The 21,522-nt window shown below is 40.3% G+C and overlaps 3 protein-coding genes across 5 annotated transcripts in view; 1 reads left to right on the forward strand and 2 right to left on the reverse strand.

Moving 5' to 3' along the window:
* LOC130556730 (E3 ubiquitin-protein ligase RNF182) overlaps positions 1–5,305 on the reverse strand; it is a 9,247-nt gene extending 3,942 nt beyond the window's left edge. Inside the window, exon 1 of the mRNA XM_057337986.1 lies at positions 5,046–5,305. The gene's annotated coding sequence lies outside the window, so the exon portion shown is untranslated. The remainder of the gene's footprint in view (positions 1–5,045) is intronic.
* An 884-nt stretch (positions 5,306–6,189) lies between these two features.
* On the forward strand, positions 6,190–18,562 carry LOC130556728 (nuclear factor of activated T-cells, cytoplasmic 2). Of its 2 annotated transcripts, none has more exons than XM_057337985.1 (10): positions 6,190–6,704; positions 7,698–8,565; positions 8,691–8,859; positions 10,143–10,345; positions 10,503–10,675; positions 11,333–11,473; positions 15,447–15,502; positions 15,580–15,712; positions 15,790–16,256; positions 18,264–18,562. In XM_057337985.1, exons 1-10 carry the CDS (start codon positions 6,608–6,610, stop codon positions 18,264–18,266), a joined length of 2,310 nt encoding a protein of 769 aa, XP_057193968.1. In that variant the 5' UTR covers positions 6,190–6,607; the 3' UTR covers positions 18,267–18,562. The 2 variants fall into 2 exon arrangements, with proteins under 2 accessions (XP_057193968.1, XP_057193967.1); XM_057337984.1 differs by having other exon boundaries at positions 6,195–6,704; positions 15,790–16,308.
* Positions 18,563–19,265: 703 nt separating this feature from the next.
* Positions 19,266–21,168, reverse strand: manbal (mannosidase beta like). Of its 2 annotated transcripts, none has more exons than XM_057338246.1 (3): positions 21,067–21,168; positions 20,547–20,700; positions 19,266–19,611 (listed from the first exon to the last, which is right to left on the reverse strand). In XM_057338246.1, the coding sequence occupies exons 2-3, from the start codon at positions 20,694–20,696 to the stop codon at positions 19,498–19,500; spliced, it is 264 nt and encodes an 87-aa protein (XP_057194229.1). In that variant the 5' UTR covers positions 20,697–20,700; positions 21,067–21,168; the 3' UTR covers positions 19,266–19,497. The 2 variants fall into 2 exon arrangements, with proteins under 2 accessions (XP_057194229.1, XP_057194230.1); XM_057338247.1 differs by having other exon boundaries at positions 20,547–20,703.
* Positions 21,169–21,522: the final 354 nt, after the last annotated feature.

Consider the following 21,522-nt stretch of genomic DNA (forward strand, 5'->3'; position numbering starts at 1 on the left):
TCACACACACACACACACACACACACACACACACACACACACACACACACACACACACACACACACACACACACACACACACACACACACACACACACACACACACACACACACACACACACACACACACACACTTCCCACCATCACACACACCATCATCATCACACACACACACGTCTGGTTTACTATCTCCGTGGGGACAGTCCATAGGCGTAATGTTTTTATACTGTACAAACTGTATATTCTATCCCCTATCCCTAACCCTATCCCTAAACCTCACCGGGATATACAAACATGAACACACACACACACCATCATCACACACACGTTCATGTCCAACAACAGAGGATGCACTGAATTTATGACTTTGACATTGTATGGCGTCTTGTCTTTAAAGGGAACCCAGTGTATAGAGAGATGTATGGCTTAATGCGTTGTAATAGCCTTACACTACTAGCATTTGTCGTTAGAAACACATCAAATATTTTCAGCTCTTAAAGAAACCCTAAATGTAATACTCATTTTAACCTAAGGAGGCCGCCATGTTCTTTTTCGATGACGTAAACTGGCTGCACGCACAGCGCAGCCAAACTAAACACCGACACACTAATCAGTTCTTCAGTAAATACTGTATATATATATATATAAATAAATTTATATATATATGTGTGTGTAACAATGTTCACAGCAAGGAAGAAGGAGGAGGGAACCGGCGAACGTTGAACAACAAAACTTTAATAAAACAAACAAACAACAAAATGAAAGTAAAAAGCACACATAAAAGTCACACATAATAAAACATAACGTAAAGTCCAAGCCTGGTTCTCTCTCGTCCTTTACTGTTGTCGCTCCTCCTTTTATATAATGCTAAAAGAAGAAAGAAAGAAAATATGTGTATTTTCCTACATTTTAATATTGTTTGTCAGAAACAACACAAACATGCATATTAATAACCAAAATCATTTCGAATTTATCATATACACGATGTTTACAATGCATTTTATCCAGATTTTGACTTTTTAGTAGCCTAACGTTATTGTCTCCCTCGGTCATTAGCTGACGGGGGCTAATATTCACGTGTGCTCTAATACAGAATAAATAACCGCAAGCATTATTATTGTGTTTATCAGTATATTCTCATAATGTATAAAGTATACGATTATGGTGGATGCTAATGTCTTAAATGTCTCAAAGGCGGTAGTTTAAAGCTATGATTTAATGCACGCTCACCTTGAACAGACGTCTAATACTGAACTCGTTCTTCTTTTATGGCTGGCAGGCTGGCTTGTGTCAAGAGGACATAGCGCCACCTGCTGTCCCTGTGTGTTTGTATATCTGATCTTATGTTTTACGTGTCATATCTTACTGTTATATATGGAAAACGTGTGTGCTTCGCTGTTGTGAAAGAGAACAGGTTTAGGTCGCAACCATTTGACATCACGGATTCTGACGCAAAAAAATGGCGGCCTCCAAGTAAAAATATTTTTCAAAGTTTATGAATACTGTGACAGTTACACTGTTTTTTATTTCACAATTATAAAGTCAATGCCATTGTTCATATATTAAGCCATACATCGCTCTATACCCAGGGATCCTTTTAAAGGTTCCTCGGCAGCAGACAGTCGCCCGGGTCAAACCTGACAAACAAGATGAAGACAGAAGCTTAAAAGAAGGTGACGGCCGTTCAGAATTCATTTCTCATTAAAACGGCAGTTGCAGGTCAATACACGCTAAGGGCACGTCTACATTCAGCCCAGTAATCCATGCATGTGCAGCTGAATATTGGAACTGCTTCATACTTGAGACTTAACTTGTAAATGAAGGTACTCATTCAGATTAAAAATAAAAAAACAACTACAAATTCATCTCCACACGTTAGGAATGAGGTAATGGTTCTATTTAAAAAATACTCAAAATAGGAAAGCATAATCTTATTTTAAAAATGTCACATCTGATCTTTCAGGATCATTAAATATTTGCATGGTGGCATTACTTTTAAAATGAGAAGCACCGTTGAAAATGACAAAATCCACAATTCAAAAGTTATTAAATTTCAAACTTGAAGTAATGTCACAATGTGTGAATCCTGAGAGCATCATGTACATTATTATTTTATATTAGATGTTAACATTTTTTAAGATTAATGTTCTTCAAACATGAGAAAAACTAGAAACCATTTTAAAGCATCATGTTTCTAACAGTGTGTGTGTGTGTGTGTGTGTGTGTGTGTGCGTGTGTGGGAAGGGTAAACCCTACGGTATGAGGACAAAATGTCCCCACAAAAGATGGCAATATCCAAAACCCTTGTCCTTGTGGGGACATGTTTTGGTCCCCATGAGGAAACAAGCTTATAAATCATACAGAATGATCTTTTGTGAAAATGTAAAAGAGCAGACAGTTGTGTGTGATTGTTAGGGTTAGGGGGAGGGAATATGAGATACAGTTTCTACAGTATAAAAACCATTGTGTCTATGGAATGTCCCCATAAAACATGGAAACCCAACATGTGTGTGTGCGTGCGCGTCTGTGTGTGCGTGAGTGTGTGTGTAGGTTGTGTGTGTGCGTGAGTGTGTGGGGGTAGGTTGTGTGTGTGTGTGTGTTTGTGTGTGCGTGTGTGAGTGTGTGTGTGTGTGTGTGTGTGTGTGCGTGTGTGTGTGTGTGTGTGTGTGTGTGTGTGTGTGTGTGTGTGTGGTGTTGTGTGTGTAGGTTGTGGTGTGTGTGTGTGTTTGTGTGTGTGTGTGTGTGTGTGTGTGTGTGTGTTGGGTGTGTGTGTGTGGTGTGTGTGTGTGTGTGTGCGTGTGTGCGTGCGTGTGTTTGTGTGTGTGTGTGTGTGTCGTGGTGCGGCTGCTGTGTGTGGTTGGTGTGTGTGTGATGGCTGTGTGTGTGTGTGTGTGTGTGTGTGTGTGTGTGTGTGTGTGTGTGTGTGTGTGTGTGTGTGTGAGTGTGTGTGTGTGTAGGTTGTGTGCGTGTGTGACGGTTGGAAGTAAAGATGCGAGGGGCGTTCACTGGACAACACCATCTGTGTCCTGGTGCTGTGGGTTACACAAATAAACCAGCTCACCTGCCCCGTCCAATCATTACAAGAGTAAACAACACTAGCTTCAATATACACATCTTATATTTTACCTGGAAAACCACTTAATTGAATAAAGAAAAGAGTCATGAAACCATTAACATAAGCAATAATATTTGTACACTGAAATAAACATGAAATATGAAGGCTGAAGGTCAAGTTCACTCTTGCTGTTATCACTAAGATCTTGATTACATGAACCCTCATTAAACTCCTGGGTTTTAGAAGAGCTGCATTACAAACAACAGATGTCAGTGAATGAATCCCGTCGGCTGCACAATACAGGTAAACACAATTGCTATCATCTCATTTCATCCAGAAATTGAATGTCTGGCGAGACTGACAGGCGGTCATAATACCCAGAGGAACTATCCCAACATTACTAACACTTCATGTACCTTTGACTTGACAACTGTAGAGAACGTAAATCAGACCGACCAGCAAAGCATGATGAGTAATGAATACAAGACATTACTGATGATAAATCACATCTATCCAGAACACCAGAGAAGCTTTAGAATTGATCTCCCAACAGAAAACTGTCCTGTGCAACAAATGTGAATCCTTCACATGTTCTAAATGAATCTAACTGTGGTCGATCTTTGCATTTTTTTATAATATTCACATTTCTCTGACGTCATCTGGCATCTAGTTGATTTGTTTTCACTGAGCTTGTTGCAGTGCATTCTGGGATGGTCTTTTCAGTAAAGGATGCATGCCGTGCTGCTTTAGAATGGAAGAAGATGTGTTAGTATTGCAGCATGTGCACCAGGAGCATACTGATGAGCCCTTAAAGTGCAGTCTACGTAGGCCGCTCACTAATAGTTTGGCACAGAGTTCCCCTGCAGTGCCAAAAGCACTTTTGGGGTTTTTCAAGTTGTGCCTGATTTGATGTGACAGCTCGGTGGTGGGTTCACACGCGAGTAAACCATCTAAAGTATAAAAGAGTCACAGATAACCAAAAGGCCAGTTTACACTCATCCTCTCTGTGTTCTTCATCAACATGATGAGTCTATTTTGTAACGCTTACTGAGTAACATTTAATCTGATGTCATGTCACTGGGTTTTGCCAATATTTCAGCCAATTCCGTTGCACTTTAAGATCTGATCATTAGCATGATGTGATTGTGTCTTTGTGTTATCTAGCAGTGCACAGTTGCAGACTCTTGGAGACGCTTTTCTCGGTGAGGTAATTACAATTCATCCTCCACATAACACATCTTACATAACACACAACTTGTATTCACTGTCATTAGTGTGAAGTCATTCAAGCTACTGGCATTCTCCTCATACACTCTTTTCATGCACTATCCTACTAAAAATGTGTTTTTTGGCAGTGTAGGTTACAGCTTCTGTAAACATGTACTTGCTAGTGTGCATACGACGACCAACAAATAAAACTAAAACCAACCCTATTCTCCAATGTATTTGCCGTTCGCAGACTCCAAATAAACGACAGACGCAATGATCATAATGACGTGAGCTGTTTACTTTCAATGTTTTCATATGATCCCGTAGATCGAACTGATCTTATTTGATCAATAAATCAGGTTTAAGTAGCATGCACAACCCATTTACTATTTTTAAACGCCTTCGTTGGTTTAGATCCAACAGGTCTACTTGATATTTATCACATTTGATAGGATTTCCTATAGGAAAGGAAGAATGACAAACTGGATGGAGAAATGATTCTAGTGTCTGCAATTCAACGAATCACATATATTTTGTGATCGATGTCAATCGCTTTCCCCATTTAAAAGTCGCTTTAGTATTTAAACGACAGCTCGGATAATTTTCATTAATTATTCAAAGACGTTTGCCTTGAGAAAAACTCGCGTTTTTGACATGCGTGGAAATGATGCATTGAGATGTTAGACGTAATAAGATCACACATCGGTCAGTTTTCATAAACAGACTAAGGGGTCATCGCGCGAGCTGTTTATAATCCGCAGTTAAATCCAATGACACTCACCATCGGTTCTCGATAGCCGCTCGACAACGGACACGTCCAGCAGCCTCTTCCCTCCAATAGAAAAGCGTCCATTAGCGGCACATTTTCATGTTCAGATGTCTTTGTGACTCTCGCTGCGGTGAGTCACAGTCGATCTCGAGGTCCCATCTGTCCGACCACAACTGCTACATCCCCCTCATTGCGGTAATGCTACAGCATCAGAAGCCGCGCAGATTTCTCCTCAGCGGTTGCTGTGGCAACAGGAGCCAGCGCGAGCTCCGACTTCACGGTCAAGATGCCGGTGGTGTCCGCGCGCGCCTTTCACTTCTTCTCAACCGGACGCTCACTTTTAGTTGGTTTTTCAGCTTGTTCACATTGACAATTACGGTGGAAAATTAAACTCCAATAAAGTATGCAATTATACATCGCACTTACTGGGCTATATTAACGTCTTTTTACTCACCCCTTATGAAAATTAACCATAGTTTTTTGGCAGATTGGATGTCACTTGCATTATTAGGCTACCATATTTTACTACATCTGTGGTTAGCAATAAAATTGAGTTGAAACGGGTAATGCGCAATGACTCAGAAGTAATTGTGATAATAGCAGTAATAAATGGTAGTCATACTTAGCAACAGTTGTAATAAATCCTAAATTCAGTGAGAAATAAATGCGCAACTTATTTCTATGAAGAAAGAGGAAGTAATAAAATCAACTTGAAAAGAAAAACAACATGGAAATATTCACATACAGTATAGTCTAATGTGTTGAGCACACAAACGTCTGATTTGCTCATTTTATAGATTTTAATCATTTGTGTTGCCTATTTTGTAAATACTTGTGTGGAGAGACGTTAAGTGGAGAGACACAGTAAGCTAAGCCTACTAGACAAAATTCGACGATTCCCCCTAATTAAAGTAGGGCCTATACTTGTTTTTAGATGAAGTATGACATACGGTCTTTGTCGAGTCAAGTACTTTAATGATCAGTCCAGCAGGTGGCGCTATTGTTGTTCATAATAAACAGTGATTCGATCGACATAGTGTGGCCTACCGTAATCAAAATGTGTGTGTGTTTTTTTTTGACAAACAATTAATCCTAATTCTAGTGTAAACAATGAATATAAAATGCACACAGTTAACCTAAATGAAAACAAGACCACTTAGATATGGACAAATCAATTCATATTAAATTCGAATTTATAGGTAGACCCATGACCCGATGTTGATCGTTGCTGGGGTTGTTTGAGGTCATGAAAGGTTTTCAAGTGTTTTAGCTGTAGATTATGTGATGCATTTGATCACCAGTAGATCTTAAACTAATTTAAAACACATGTCATTTTCTTGAAGTTTCTGGCTGAACAATCGTAAATGTTGTTGGTTTCGGTCGGTGTCAGAGGTTTGTGAGGGAGTTTCTTTTAAAGCAGGAAGCGTCTGCGGCTCTCAGCATCTCTCGCGCAACGCACACACGCACTCAAACCCTGAGCCGAACGCGCGCGCGCCTGACGCACTCTCGGATTTAACACAAACTCGATTTGTTTTAACTTCTCTTTTGGGAACCTTGACTTGAAAACTCACCCAATGAATAATATATACGACAACATCGACGGTCAAGACGAGCTGGACTTTCCTTTACTCTTCCTGTACAACCAACCTGATTTACCTCCAGATGATCAAGGTCAGTGCGCTACAAAAATACAAACCAGTGTTTTATATACATTTTAACACGTATCTGCTACAAAACTAATTCATTTTTATGTGGTTATATTAATAACGACTTATGCATTGATAAACATGTAATTCAAAGGGTAATGGGCTGTCTGTCTTTGCTCACAAAATGATTGTTTCCGATGGTCATACCCTGTAGTGGTGTTTATTACACGGCTCGTTGGAACGCTTGATTCTGATTGGCCAGTCGCGACATTTGCAGGTTCGTTATTCCCAGATAACAACCGCTCAAAACTAATAACACACGGTAACCTGGATGCAGCAAATACGTTTGACAGGTTTTTTTTGACAAATTAAAATAAAAAATATATTTTTATGACATTATATTTACAAATGATTAAACCAAATTGCCTGTTCGTGACGTTTGAACGTCGTTTCTTACCTTAAACCCGAAAGTAAACGTTTTTTCCTAGCGGAAGGTAAAAATGAGCTAATAACATATTTCAGATTCACATTTCATGTCCAGTTTTTTTCTCATGTGGCAAGTAGCCGTGTAATAAGCAGGATAATGTACAAGCAGCCGGCTGTTATCCTGAAATAAACCCCTTCAGTGAGACACAAGACCCTCCGCTTCACGTCCTGATCACACTGTCGGGGATTATTTCTGTCAACACAACCGTCTGCCTGGACATTATCCCTCACATAAATACCATATATTATGGTACGCATGGTTCTTGAAAGTACTTTATAGAATACTGTGGTATTACCATGGTAGCATTTTACTTTGAGAATATTGTGTTCACACATTCCGAGAAACCATAAGACATAGTGGAAACTTTCACTGCAGCTTTTTCCATTCTGTTGAGGTTTCTCTTCAAGCTCTGTTGTGTACGACAGGAAACATTACACATTTTCAGAACAAGAAACCTATTGTATTATATCACTCAGCATCATGTTGTGCAATGCAGTAAAGTGAAACTGATTGTCATTCATGTGTTTTCAGCCGATGAGTTTATTGCCCCCAGCGACCACGGCACCAATCCAACATCCCCCTGTGTTCACGATGATCCGTCTCTGTACAGCGACGACTCTGTGTCCCAGCTCTCTCACCGTCTGCCGTCCAATGACCTTCTCACCTACGAGCAGTCGGACCTCAGACATTCATTTGGTCACGCCGCCCATCCCGGAGCCCTCCAGGGCAACAGGCCTAGAATCGAGATCACCTGCTCCGACCTGCACCACCACCGCGATCATGTGCACACCAGCCCCGTGAACATCAATCGGCCCATGCTCACCGTGCCCGGGTACGACATGCCCTACAGGGAGAGCCAGTGCCTCAGCCCGGCCAGCAGCACCTCTTCCACTAGCTGGCATTCGGACGGCTGCTCCCCCTGCATGTCTCCCAACGGAAGCGGAGGGGCGGGCATGGCCGCTGTGACTGAAGCGCTCCAGGCCATCCAAGCTTCTGGCTCTCCAAACACGTCTCCTCGCACCAGCATCACCGAAGACACCTTTCTGGACCACCGCTCGTCCTCCCCGCGCTCCCGTTCGGCCTCTCCGCAGGGCAAACGCACCTATCACCAGTACCAGACGCAGAGGTCTCCGAGTCCCTGCTGTGGACCGGACGAGCCGCGGGAGTTTTGCGGTCATCTCGCCAACCTGGAAGATTCTTTGAACCACCTCGGCAGCGGCCTGATGAAACCCATCCCTACCAAGATGGTCCGATCCAGTCAAGAGTATTCCGTCTACACGGAAAACCACGCAAGCCTGTTCTCGTCCGTGCCTGAGGTGAAAAAGCAGTTCACCGTGGAATCTTGCTATTTCATCCCGTCTGCCAACTGGTCCAGTCAGACGCTGGCAGGGGTTTGTAGGTACGTCAGAATGCATGGATTCACCAAACATGAAAGAGATGCTTAACATCATCACGCAGAATCTCATATTTAATCCCAGAATGTCTTTAAAGCTTCTGTGTCTTGAGTGTTATTTCATTCTTCAGTATGCCAGCGTCCGCCCTGCCGGCGTTAGATTGGTCTCTCCCCGGCCGGACGGAGCAGTACGAGCTGAGGGTGGAGGTTCAGCCCAGACAGCATCATCGAGCTCATTATGAGACGGAGGGCAGTCGAGGGGCCGTCAAAGCCTCTTCCAGCGGTCATCCTGTGGTTCAGGTAAACTGAAGACACTTGTTATTTAAAGGAAACTGAAAGTGAGTGGGACTTGTTTTCTTTGGTTTTGTGAGGACGTGTGCTGAGCGAATGTGAGAATTCTGAAGAACGACATGTCAAAGAATCATTTGATGGAGCGTGTAGGTGAAGCATTCGTTGTGAGGAGGTTGATGTGAAAGAAGCGAGAGGTAACACAATGATTGCGCTGATGTCATTTCCCTGTCGCGGTGACATGTGCTGTGTGTTCACCGTTAGGTAAACGAGGATCTGTGTTCTTGAATCGTATGATCAGCTCTTTCAGGCAAGGTTTATCTCATTAAAGGTTTAAAGGGGTCATATGGCGTGAACACGTGTTCTTCTGTGTCTTTGGTGTGTTATAAATTGCTCATGCATGTATTAGACACGTATGATTGCAGAAATTAAAGTGACGGAACAAAAGAGTCATTCTATGTAAAAGCGAATGCTCACCAGACCTGCCTGAAACACCTCGTGTAGCCACACCCCCACAAATCTACATCAGTTGGTGGTCTGATTGGACTGAGACCGCCCAAATGTAGACTCAAGTAAGGTGGGCGTACCTGTCAGTACAATTGAAGAGGAACCTGATGTTCCAGATATGGTCAGAGGCGTTACACGCTTGCAGTATTCCACCAATCACTACGCACTGGTGAACTGGCCAATCACAGCACACCTCGCTTTTCAGAGCCATGAGCTTTGTTAAAAATCTGAGAGGCGGAGCAAAGAGGAGATACAAACATGCACGGTGTGTGGAAAATACAGCGTTTATCAACCTTAAATCCTGTAGACACATTACATCACATCTAAAACAAACCATAATATTCCTTTTAGCCGTGTCATGTGACCCCTTTAACCAAACAGGGTTTCAGCCCGATGCTGTAGGCTAGAAGAGAAGACTTAAAGACGATTTTATTCCATAGTACCACCCATAAAAACGACAAATCACAATCTCTTTAATGTCGCAAATGGAAAGTCTCATGTGTGTCTCAGAGTCAGAAATGTGTCTGTCATTAGAGTTTGAGAAGAGATGTCAACAGTGTGTCAAACTGAGCTCAGATTTGTCAAGTCTGCAATCAAAAGTAATATTGTTGAAGATCTCAATATCAACTCAAACATTTCTCATCAAATCCAGATGATTTGACCTCTAGAATCTACATTCATTTACACCTCCAGACTCTCATTTGATTCTCTTTTTATTTCTTCTGATCAGTTTGAGGAGAAACAAGTTGATTTGTGTGTTTGACGTGTGTCTGAATGTTGTGTCTCAGTTACGAGGATACAGCGGGAGAGAGCCGCTCGCTCTACAGATCTTCATCGGTACGGCTGATGACAGGAATCTCCGACCTCACGCCTTCTATCAGGTTCACCGGATCACCGGCAAAACTGTGACCACCAGCTGTCAAGAACGCATGCTGAACGGAACCAAAGTTCTAGAAGTTCCGCTGGAACCCAAAGAGAACATGCGTGCCATGTAAGAGCTCAGATCTCATTCTGATCTTCATATGAATACACAAAAACAGTACTATCTGTGTTGTGTGTTGTGAAAACACCGATTTGATCAGAATACACTCTTGAATTTGGCACGTTTGTGGTTGTTTTGTGATCTTTCTTGGACGTTGTGTGTTCAGAATCGACTGCGCTGGTATCCTGAAGTTGAGGAATGCCGACATCGAGTTGAGGAAAGGAGAAACGGACGTCGGGCGGAAGAACACTCGAGTCAAACTGGTGTTCCGCGTTCATGTTCCTCAGTCGACGGGTCAATGGCTCTCTCTCCAAGTGGCATCGCACACCATCGAGTGCTGTACGCGTTTCAACATCTTTGTGTTTTCAGAATATTAAAGGTGTCATGAACTGGCCTTGTTTATTGTTTTATACTGTTGTACGAGGTCTACTTATGACGTTCGCGTGGTTTTTACATTCGAAAACAAAGTAATAGGCTATTTTCTACCCGGGTTTTGAGGCCGGCTCGACAAACGCTCGGTTTTAATGGGCGTGCCGCATTGAAGACTTGGAAGTAAACGCCCACTGCTATGATTGGAATTTGGTTAGACACGTAACGTTAGGTTACACATGATCAGGACATATCAAGCGATCTCTAACAAAGCAACTTGTGTTACTTCAGTACTGTCATGAGCGAACCAGTGGGCGGGGCTAGAGAAGTAGTCGTTGATATTCTTCTGTGGAGGCGGTGTTCAACCTATCAATGACAGGTGTATTCCAGGACCTGGCATTCGCTGAGCCTGGTGTCAATAACAGTTGTCATTTCAGTAACAACGGCGCTTACAGGGTGTCCGCTTGAATACGATTTCCTCTTATATAACAAAAGATGTGTTATGTCATGACACCTTTAAAAGCTATCCCACACTTCCCTTTGTGTTAATTCATAGCTACAGCTGGTCGTACTGCACGTGTCATGAATGTAATTGTATTGATGGTTGTGTGTTGCGTTGTGTTTCAGCTCAAAGGTCGGCTGTTGAAAAGCCCACAGTAGATCATCAGGATTCAGATCACTGTTCTGTTCTGGGTGGACTTCAGATGGTCCTCAGAGGCCAGAACTTCACATCTGAGACCAGAGTCGTCTTCTATGAGAAAACCCACGGTGAGGAGATTTAACACGTAGAGTCCTTCTGTGTCATTTATTCCCTCTCGTGTCGTGAGTTTCTCTCATAGAAGCAGATGACAGAGCAGTCTAACAGGGAACATTTGCTGATGTTTTCTCATTTCACCCAACACAACAAAAGCGACACAATATGAATCTTGAAACGTAACCTGGGTTCTGTAGCGTGTTAAGGGCTCCAAACTATTTTTTAATATTTGACTTCTTCAGACGTTATCTTTTATCTGTGGAGAACATTAGCATACGATTTGTTTGATGTGCTTTGCATATCCTGAAACTGGAGGTCCACGCTGGAGCTGTGGTGATGCCACGGGTCGCATGTTCGTCTGCAGTCTGCTTTGCAACAGCACGAGGGTGAAAAAAAAAGAGATAAGGCTTGCAAAACAGCCCGCACATATGCCACAGCCCCGTCAAACCTCGGCCTACACACTCTACGTCACGTTAACAACACAGCTTTCCTTCAGCTCGCAGTAAAACTTGATATATACAGCACCGCTGAGAAGAAGACCCTTTATAGCGTTCTTCTCAGATAAACTGCAGCTAAACAATATGAAAGAGAATGAGGAAGATAAAAAGCATTTTTAGGGATGGTGTAAAATATGTCATTAATGCAGAGGAGTGTTCCATAAAGCATTGAGATGGTGCAGAGACGAGCGCGTGACGCACTCTTCATCTCCTCTTTCCATTGAGGTGAGCGGTGAGATGTGGTTGTGAGAGGATGTGGTTTATGTTCTGCACAGATATCATCTCTCTTTCCTCTGTTGTACGCTCTACAACTCTAACACAATGGGACGCTGGGACTCACAGTCAAGAAACTTCTACCTGTTCGTTCGTCGCATTACACACATACGACCTCTGACCTTAAATATTACAAATTCTAAACTTCCAACACTGTAAAAAATGATTTGGGTTTCTTGTTGGTGCAACTTAAAAAAGTTAATTCAACTTAACTTAGTTCACTTCATGAATTTCTCGTTGAGTTGACTAATATTTTTAAATTGAATTAACAAAAAACTTCAAGGCAACCAGGTCACTTACTTTTTAAGTTGAACCAGCAATTTGGTTTATATTGAAATATAGTTCACCCAAATCAAATTCTGTCATCATTTATTCTCTCTCATGTGTTTGTAAATCTGTATGTGACGCTTTCTTCAGTGGAACACAAAAGAAGATATTTTGAGAAATGTCTCGGTGGTTTTGTGTTCATGTAATGGAGTGTTGTTCTTCAAAATATCTTCTTTTGTGTTCTGAAACTCACACAGGTTTAAAATGACATGAAAGTGAAATGATGACAGAATTCTCATAAAAAAATCTGATAACAATCAAAATAAGCCGAGAAGAAGCTTCACTTGGCTGAACTCGTCTCTCCAATATTTAGAATTTAGACTGCGATACCAAGCTCAACCGCTAGATGTCAGTGTACCATACGGTTTCTTTAAATGCGACCGAACTACAGGACCCGTTCAACGAATTGTTTATTTAATAAAATGTACACAACAAAATTCAACAAACTGTTTATTTTACAATTATTATACAATAAAATAATACTATTATTTAATTTTAACATTAATTAAATAATATATATATATTGCTCTATTATTAGACACTAGCCAAACACAAACCTGAAATTAGTTGCAGTCCTGGCGCGCGTGTCCAGAGGTGTGTAGAGTAGCCAAAATCTTTACTCAAGTAAAAGTACAAGTCACTATTTTAAAAATGACTCGAGTAAAAGTAAAAAGTATGCAATGAAAAAACTACTCAAGTATCTAGTTACTTAGTTACTTTGTATCTGATTATATAAGGCCCACTATTCATAAAACGAATATTAACGCCAATATTTTAATATTATATTTTAATCAATATTTTTTATTATTATTATCATACGCAGATATCTGCAATATACACACAGAGACTAAAGAATAGACAAACACAGAAGAGACAAGCCTTTCTGTAAATTTCATCTAGTCCCGATGTCAATGTAGCCTACACAACTTATTTAGAATAATAGACCACGTCAAACTAAAGTGAACCTGCAGAGTTTTGCATTTACAACGCATTTAACTAAACTCAGAGCATTTGCTAAGATGATCTAGAACATCTGCAGTGCTCTCTCTTATAGTAAGTTTGTAAGTTTATTTATTTTATTTAGCCTTGTTGTGCAAGCTGTGGAGCTTGTGCAGAGGCAGCAGCTTTTGCCAGAGGGGAACTGGAATCCCCTGGTTGGGCCTGGGTTCTCCTGAGGGTTTTTTTCTCCATTAGAGTTTTGGGTTCCTCGCCACCATTTGCCTACTGTTGCCTGGCCGGGGGGGCTGCTTTAGAAGTTTTACTTAATTAATATTTCATATAGGAATTTATAGTCTGTTATATTTGACCTGTGCTTCTCTCTCCTTTATCTTAAATGTGTGCTCTCACTGTGCGTGTGTGTGTGTGTGTGTGTGTGTGTGTGTGTGTGCGTGCGTGTCTGTGTGTGTGCGTGCTTGTCTGTGTGTGTGTGTACTTGTCTGTGTACGTGTGTGTGTGTATGTGTGTACTTGTGCGTGTGTGTGTGTGTGTGCGTGCGCGTGCATATTGTGTGTGTGGAGTGTTTTGTATGTGGGTGTGTCTGTCGTCTGTGTTTTCACCTTTTTCTTGTTTTTACATGTACAACTTTAATTGTTTTGCTTATAGTCAATATGTCTCATGCGTACAGCTGCTTTGTAACAATGAAAATGGAAAAAGCGCTATATAAATAAAGTTGAGAGTTATATGAAATACAAACTGATTTTAGACCAAACTCATGTTTTCTCATGTTGTGTCACGTGTGTGTTGTGAAACGCTCTTACTTGTAAAGTCCTTCTGTTCTTCAAATGTATATTTCTGCCAGCCCACGTCTCTGTGTCTGACAGGTCGCGCGCATGTTGCTGTGTCTGACGAAGGCTTGACCATGGGACAACATTTAAATCAACAAATCAGATTTCAGAAATAAGTTTAAAGTTTATTTTAAATGTAATCTTCCAACCAGGATTAGGTGCTTCTAGACCATTGTTTCTCACTTATCATTTCCCTCTGAATTTAGGGGTAAGTTATGGTTAGGGTTGGGCTTTGGTGTGGGTTTAGGTTTTAATTATAAATATGTTGCCCTGAGGACATCAACCACTTGGCAAAATCAGGTCGAGCGTCTGATGAACAGGTCGCGCGGGTATTCATCGTTGCTGGCAAACAATATGACATTTGCAGTTTTGATTGTATAGATATAGATTCATATCCACTTCATCCAACGCTCTTTGTGTTCTGCGTGTTCTTACATTTCGCGCTACGAGGAGTGAGTAATCCTGCTTCAGACGATTCACATCGTGCTGTGAACTGAACAAATCATTTGAACTGATTCATGAACCTATTGAAACGGTTTTGCCCATTGTTCAATTAATGCTTTCAAAAGAATCGATCACTCGGGAATGCCCGTAAAAAAACCTTGAAATAAACAACGCATTTTATAATGCGTATTTAAAAATGAAGGACCGAAGGAACATCACGCAGTGTAAAGAAGTAAAAGTACAGATTTTCTATTAGAAAAATACTCAAGTAAGAGTAAAAGTTAAAAAAGTAAAACACTTTTAATTTGACTTTAAAAGTACATATTTTCCAAAATTTGACTGAAGTAAATGTAACGCGCACCCGATGAATACACAATGTTTATTTCTGAATGTAAGAATAACGTTTTATTACACCGTTTTAGAATGTTTATATAACGTCCATAAAATGCTCTTTGAACATTTGTGCAGGAATGTTTCTAGACATGTGAATTCGTTCCCTTTATGCTGGGAAACCGCACAAACTACAACATGCCTTCCAAACATATGGCCTTAGCAACCACACAGAACACCATAGCAACCACATAGCGCTAAGATGTCACATGCTCTGTCTCATGTATGAATGAGTGTTATTCTGCAGTCTTACGATGGTTTTATCATCTTAGGTGACTTACAGACATGGGAGGCCGAGGCAAAGCTTTACCGAGATAAAAGCACAGCTGTGAGTATTATGAGGTGTTTGCAGAGCAGAATAATAATATTACATCATTACGAGGTTTGAATAGTTCTTCTTCACAGAATCAGCTGTTTTTGGAAATCCCTCCGTATCGTGAGCCCAACATCTATCACCCGGTTAAAGTCAACTTCCACGTGCTGAACAGCAAGAAGAACTGCAGCCCAGCTCATCACTTCACCTACACGCCACTGTCAGGTGAGATCTTCTATGTGAGCAAATAACATCATGTCTGTGCTGTTTGCCCGGTGTCAGTGACCTCACTTCCTGTTCAGTGCCACAGATTAAGGCAGAGCCTGTGGAGAATTACCAGTACGCCCAGTTGGGCTGTGTTGTGCGTCCGGTTATGGGCTTGTCTCCGCCCTCATGCCGTTTGGCCGACGGCTGCATGTTGCCCAGCGGACGCTCCCACTCCAGCATGTACCCCACTGCCCACTTTCAACACCCGCCCGCACACTACCAGCTGGAGCATGCGGTGCCGGGGGGCTCCCCGGGTCACTCTTCATGTATGCCGGTCACACGTGGCACGACCTCACTGTCTCAGTTCGGACCGAACGTCTACCAGAACACCACAGTAAGTGACGGCATCCAAGCGGCCGCCTCCCTGTTTCCGACCCTGGACGTGTCCGAGCTCTGCTCAGGGGAGGGTCATCAGAGGGCGTACGGCGCAGGGAGATCTCCACCGGTCCACAGTCATCCACACACATACCTGACCATTCAACATCAGAGAACCAGCAGCCCGGTGAGACTCAACATAAAACAAGAGAACCTGGACCAGGCCTTCCTGGATGATGGTTTGTGCACATCTTAACTTTAGTCTCACGCAGTGTGCATATAAAGCAAAGGTTTAGGGTCATTTACTCATACTTTATTCATGTTTCTACATTTTAGAATAAAAGCAAACTCATTAATACTATAAAATAACACAGATGTAATGAAAGAGTAAATCAACACGGTTCTTTTCTAGTGTCTTTAAAATAGTCAGACTTAAATGACAGAAATATTCTCGTGTCTTTTTATCCTGAGATGATCCTTTTCAGACATTCACATTGACAATGAGCTTTAATATTCAGTCATAAATCATTCAAACTTTAGATTTCTACTGATCAAAATGAAAGACTAATACGTTTGCACCATTATATTTTTGTGCACAAATCTAATTTCAGACATTGAAGATTTGTAATTCCCCTGAACTTGAACTGTAGTGTATATAGATACAGCCGCGGAAAAATTTGAGAAGAATTCCAAATTTCATTCCAGAGTCTGTTGAATTTCAATCAAATCAAACCTCAAGAGTGCCATGAAGTCATCCAACAGCAATGTGTAAGACTGACGACTTGTTTCCTTTGCAGTATTTGAGGTCTGAAAAACACAGAGCATCTTCTGTGTTATTTCACCTGTTTCTACCGTTTTTATTTTCTGCAAACCAATGCAAATAGAAACAAGATTTTGATTTGAAATTTGGTAAAATACTGCTAGTAGTTCACGGAATAAAAAAAGAATTTAACCTAACCACATACCTATACATTTTAAAATGAAAATCTCTGAACTTTTTTCCGTGGCTGTATGGAGAGAGAGAGAGATTTAATGTTTGCAAATGTTGTAGTGCTTCAGTTCATAAATGAATCTATTACATTGTCAAAATCTAGTTTTAGACTCAGAAATGATGAATGAATAAATTACTTTTTAAAATCGTTTTAACATAAACAGTTGAACTTGAATGTAGTTGCAAATGAACAAGTTAACGTACAAGAGGACATCAATTCTAGTATAGAAAATGATGGAAGAATTAGGAAAAGCTGAAGATGCAGTGTAGAGGCTCACACAACTGTGTTTGGAATGATGGATTGATTTACACGTCGGGCTTTATTTGGGAGGTGTGTGTGAAGCAGTGAATGTAGACGAGTTGTGTTAATGTATGCCACTGGCTGAGCTTGTGTTAGATATTGAGCTCTTAACACAGAAAAACAGGCCGCACTATTGATCTGACAACACAGCATTCAGTTCGCTCACAAAGACAAACTCATTGTGTCGTGCGGATCATTTGTTTGCTGTGGCTTTGTATAGCTGATTATCGCACAACACACCTGTTTGTATTTGCGGTGGTTAATGTAGGTGTTGAGTTTCTATTTTCGACACGATATATCGGGTCAAAAGCATCCTGTGCTTCTAAGTTTAGACTGAAAAGTTTCCATTTATAGCCCACTGATCTGGTGTCAGCAGAACAACAGGAAACTGGAGTCGAGCAGCATTTGATGTTCACGCATGAGAACTCTCCGAATCACTCCACTTTCATTCCTGAAATATTCTTCAAACATTCAATAGTTCTGCAACACAAACATCTAAAAATCCTTCAATCGAGATAACAGTCAACAATTCAAGTTCAACTAAATAAAAAAAGTATTTCTTTTAAAGTTGTTTCTTACCTCATTGTTTTCCAACGTGTCAACATATCTTGATTTGAAGATGTTTAGATATTTGTGAAAGACAAAACATATCTATAGTTATACCAAATGTATCTTTTATCATAAAGTCAAGTTTATCTGTAGTTGTAGTTTTTTAAAGGTCACATTTATCCATGATTTAGTTTATGTTGTGATTTCTCTTTTGGCCATAAATCACACTCACTATGCCAGTGTCAGGGGCAAAAACCGTATAAAACACTTGATGGTGTTCAATAAAAACTGCAAATGTATGAGCAACAGTAATGTTTTGTGTAATATTTGTTTTTCTTATTTCTCCCCCACAGTGAATGCTGTTATAAGAAAGGACCTCGTTCATAAAAATGATTTCTGAAGCCCAGGATGAAGCGCACCATCCCTCAGAATATAACATAGCTTTGGTCTCTGTTTAAATGCTGTTTTCATATCGATTATCTGTAAAAAGAAAGAACATTATTTTACTACGAAATAAACTTTAGATCTGTCATCACTTGATTTAATTATATTGTTTATATATATATATATATATTTTGCTTATTTTCTATCAAAGATCGAATTTCTACTGAAAGATTGATATTTATCTGTGTATTTCAAATAAAATAATGGAACAGTGTGTGCCGTGTTATGCCTCTGAGTGTCATTTTATTTATATAAAAAGTTCTAACTTTGTGTATTCTAACCTAATAATACCATGTTAAAGTTCAAATACATGACAAAATTGGAATGAAATGTGTCACAAGCGTTTTATGTAGCAACTGTTACTGTAACAAATAGCAAACGAACAATTGACTCTTTGCCATTATGGGGCGGTTTCTCTGAGAGGAGTCAAGTCTCATACCAGACTCAAAGGATGGAAACGTCTCAACTATAAACTGCTTGCAGTGACATCTTAGAATATATCGGAGGAACGTTACTTTGTAAAAACTACCCAAACATCCTTATGTGCCTAAGACCTAGTTCAGGTTTAATTTAATCCCTAATAAATTATGAACTTCTTGAAAAATGAGACTCTTTTGTATTCCCAAAATAACTAAGTTGTTTAATCGTAACTTGAAAATGTCATTTTTGCAAACATGCTAACAGATGGAGCTTCAATAAAGCATCTTGTAAGGCAAGTATACAGTCACATGTCAATGCTTGTCACTATATTCTTCAGACAAGCATTAGATATTCTGCAAAATATTTACAGCTAATGTCAAAATCTTACGAACGTGTATTTATCTTTTTTTTTCTTTTAAAATCCATGCCTCGGATTTGTAAATATGTTGTCCATGAATGCTATTCATTACACTAAAATGAATTACTGTTGATAAAAACAACAAGTTTTCAGTTTATTTATTTACTTAACCATAAAACAAGCACAAAATATTATAAACAAAGATGCATATAAAACACTGTTCAGTTGAGAAGGCAACAGAAAAATTCATGATGTTCGTAGAGCGCAGTGAAGAAATCCCTCCTGTAAATACACATACAGCATCAAATCAAATCCATGAACACTGAACCTTTAATCTCATCCACACATTCATTCACTCGGTGTTTCTAGCGCTTTTTCTTGCTCTCCTTTTTCAGTTTCTGTCGGATTTGTTGAACAGGTGCCTTTGGCTTCTTGTTCTGCTCAAAACCTCGCAAATCAACCGGCTCCGGGGTCTCTACCTACAAATACAATCAATCCCATTAATATTAAAATCACCTTTATACAGATAGGATATCTGAAACACAACAGCACAACACTCCAATACTTGGACACATGTCATCATGGTTTGATCGAAAGCCTTATTGATTTTTTTATATTACAAAGACAACGCATGCACACTAAAGTGCATCCTGAAATATACATTTGATTGGATAGTAAAGAAAAAGCATCCAGCATTCACAGAAATGTTAAACAAACATCCCATAATAGACCTCAAGAGGTTGAGTTAGAGCATGATGTGCTGAAGTACGCTTTTCACAAAGGATCTGACAAACTTCAGTAGCTCAGGTAAAGGTAGTATCTATACCTTTGGGTGTGTATGAGGAGTTTGGTTCCAAAATGAGTCAAGTCATCATGTCTTGTAACCCAAACGTTGCCGGTTGGAGCCTCAGTAGCAGCAGGGATTGTGGGTGGGGGGAGTGAATGATCAGCGCTCTCTGTGTTACTCACTTGGATGGGTTAAATGCAGAGCACAAATTCTGAAATCACTTTTTTTATTGTACATGTACATTACATTTAGTCATTTAGCAGACGCTTTTATCCAAAGCGACTTACAAATGGGGTTAACAATGGAAGCAATTGGAACAACATAAGGACAACAAAAAAAGCATAAGTGCAAGAAAAGTGTAAAAGTATACAGAGTCAAGTATTTGTATTTATAGAAAGAGTAGAAAAGGGGCTAGGGTTACGTGATTGTGTTAGTTAGCTTGATTTCTTTGAGTTATTATGGCTTAAGTCAACCCAACCGCAGTTTGATTGATATGAATTGGAATCTCATTTTGGAAGCAGACTCTTCATTTAGTTTGCATGACATGACGAAAGAATGAATATTGATGCGTGAATAAACGGACTCTTGTAAGATCCTACAGTAAACATGAGAGGGAGTGCTGCACACCTGCTCGTGGCTCTTGGATGAGGGTATTATTATGGCTAAAATGCAGATAAGCTGAAAAATGGCCCCTAAGAAGAGACCGTAACGCAGAAGACTCTCGAGGAGTGTTGGCTCAGGAACTTCCGGAGGAGACAGATCCAGATCTCCAGACATGATGCTGCTGACCACAACACAACAACACGTCATTCAATAACACTTACGTACTGTAGTGGTACCATAGTAACTTACAGCGACAAATCAAATGGTCCCTTGTGAAAACAACCAACTGTTAACATTCATGATGCATGACTAAAGCACGACAGAAACCACATACATGCCAATATTTCACAAATTGTACGATATCACTGTGGTATTTAATGACATTTTGTGCAAATGTCCAAGCAAAACACATCGCGTCTATGCGGCGTGTAAGTTCACGCGCAGTCAGCCGTTTTCTTTCTGTATAACGTGACGCGCACACAGCTTTAGTCGAATAATAATGACTCGATTTACACACCACAGACAAAAATAAGAAAGCAGTTACCTGATGAAATAAACCGCACGGAGAAAGAATTATATTACACGATAAACTCCTGTTTATTGTCAGCCTGAAGAGCCGCCGTGTGTTGACGTCACATCCGGTGGGTTTGACGCGTTAGCGCCACCCACTGTACGGAGATTTAACTGCACAAAATCAGTCAACTAAAAACTAAAACAAGAGATTGATACTGCTAAAAAACAACAACAATTCAAACTCTAATAGTTTCCATTTAAAACAATTTAATTCTCATTATAACCGTTAGAATGTCCCTGATGTGTTTGATGTTTTATTTAAGGGGAGATGCAAAACATACTTTTATAAACTTTGCTACTTCATCTCAAAAAATGACATTTTATTACACCTGTCATAAATATGTCGCCTATAAGACAACAAAACCATATGCCTAGATATCCCTTCTATCTGTACTTATAACACAAATGTAATTTACTGTATTATACT

Source organism: Triplophysa rosa, linkage group LG7 (assembly GCF_024868665.1).
Source record: "Triplophysa rosa linkage group LG7, Trosa_1v2, whole genome shotgun sequence".
In the NCBI taxonomy this organism is placed as follows: domain Eukaryota; kingdom Metazoa; phylum Chordata; class Actinopteri; order Cypriniformes; family Nemacheilidae; genus Triplophysa; species Triplophysa rosa.

What these genes read in the sequence shown, in the direction of transcription:
- manbal (XM_057338246.1), bottom strand. Translation starts at nt 20,696, where the DNA reads ATGTCTGGAGATCTGGATCTGTCTCCTCCGGAAGTTCCTGAGCCAACA. An exon ending in CATCCAAGAGCCACGAGCAG is followed by an intron (nt 19,612 to 20,546) that starts GTGTGCAGCACT and finishes TTGTATTTGTAG; the next exon opens with GTAGAGACCCCGGAGCCGGT.
- LOC130556728 (XM_057337984.1), top strand. Translation starts at nt 6,608, where the DNA reads ATGAATAATATATACGACAACATCGACGGTCAAGACGAGCTGGACTTT. An exon ending in TTTACCTCCAGATGATCAAG is followed by an intron (nt 6,705 to 7,697) that starts GTCAGTGCGCTA and finishes ATGTGTTTTCAG; the next exon opens with CCGATGAGTTTATTGCCCCC. An exon ending in AAAGAGAACATGCGTGCCAT is followed by an intron (nt 10,346 to 10,502) that starts GTAAGAGCTCAG and finishes TTGTGTGTTCAG; the next exon opens with AATCGACTGCGCTGGTATCC.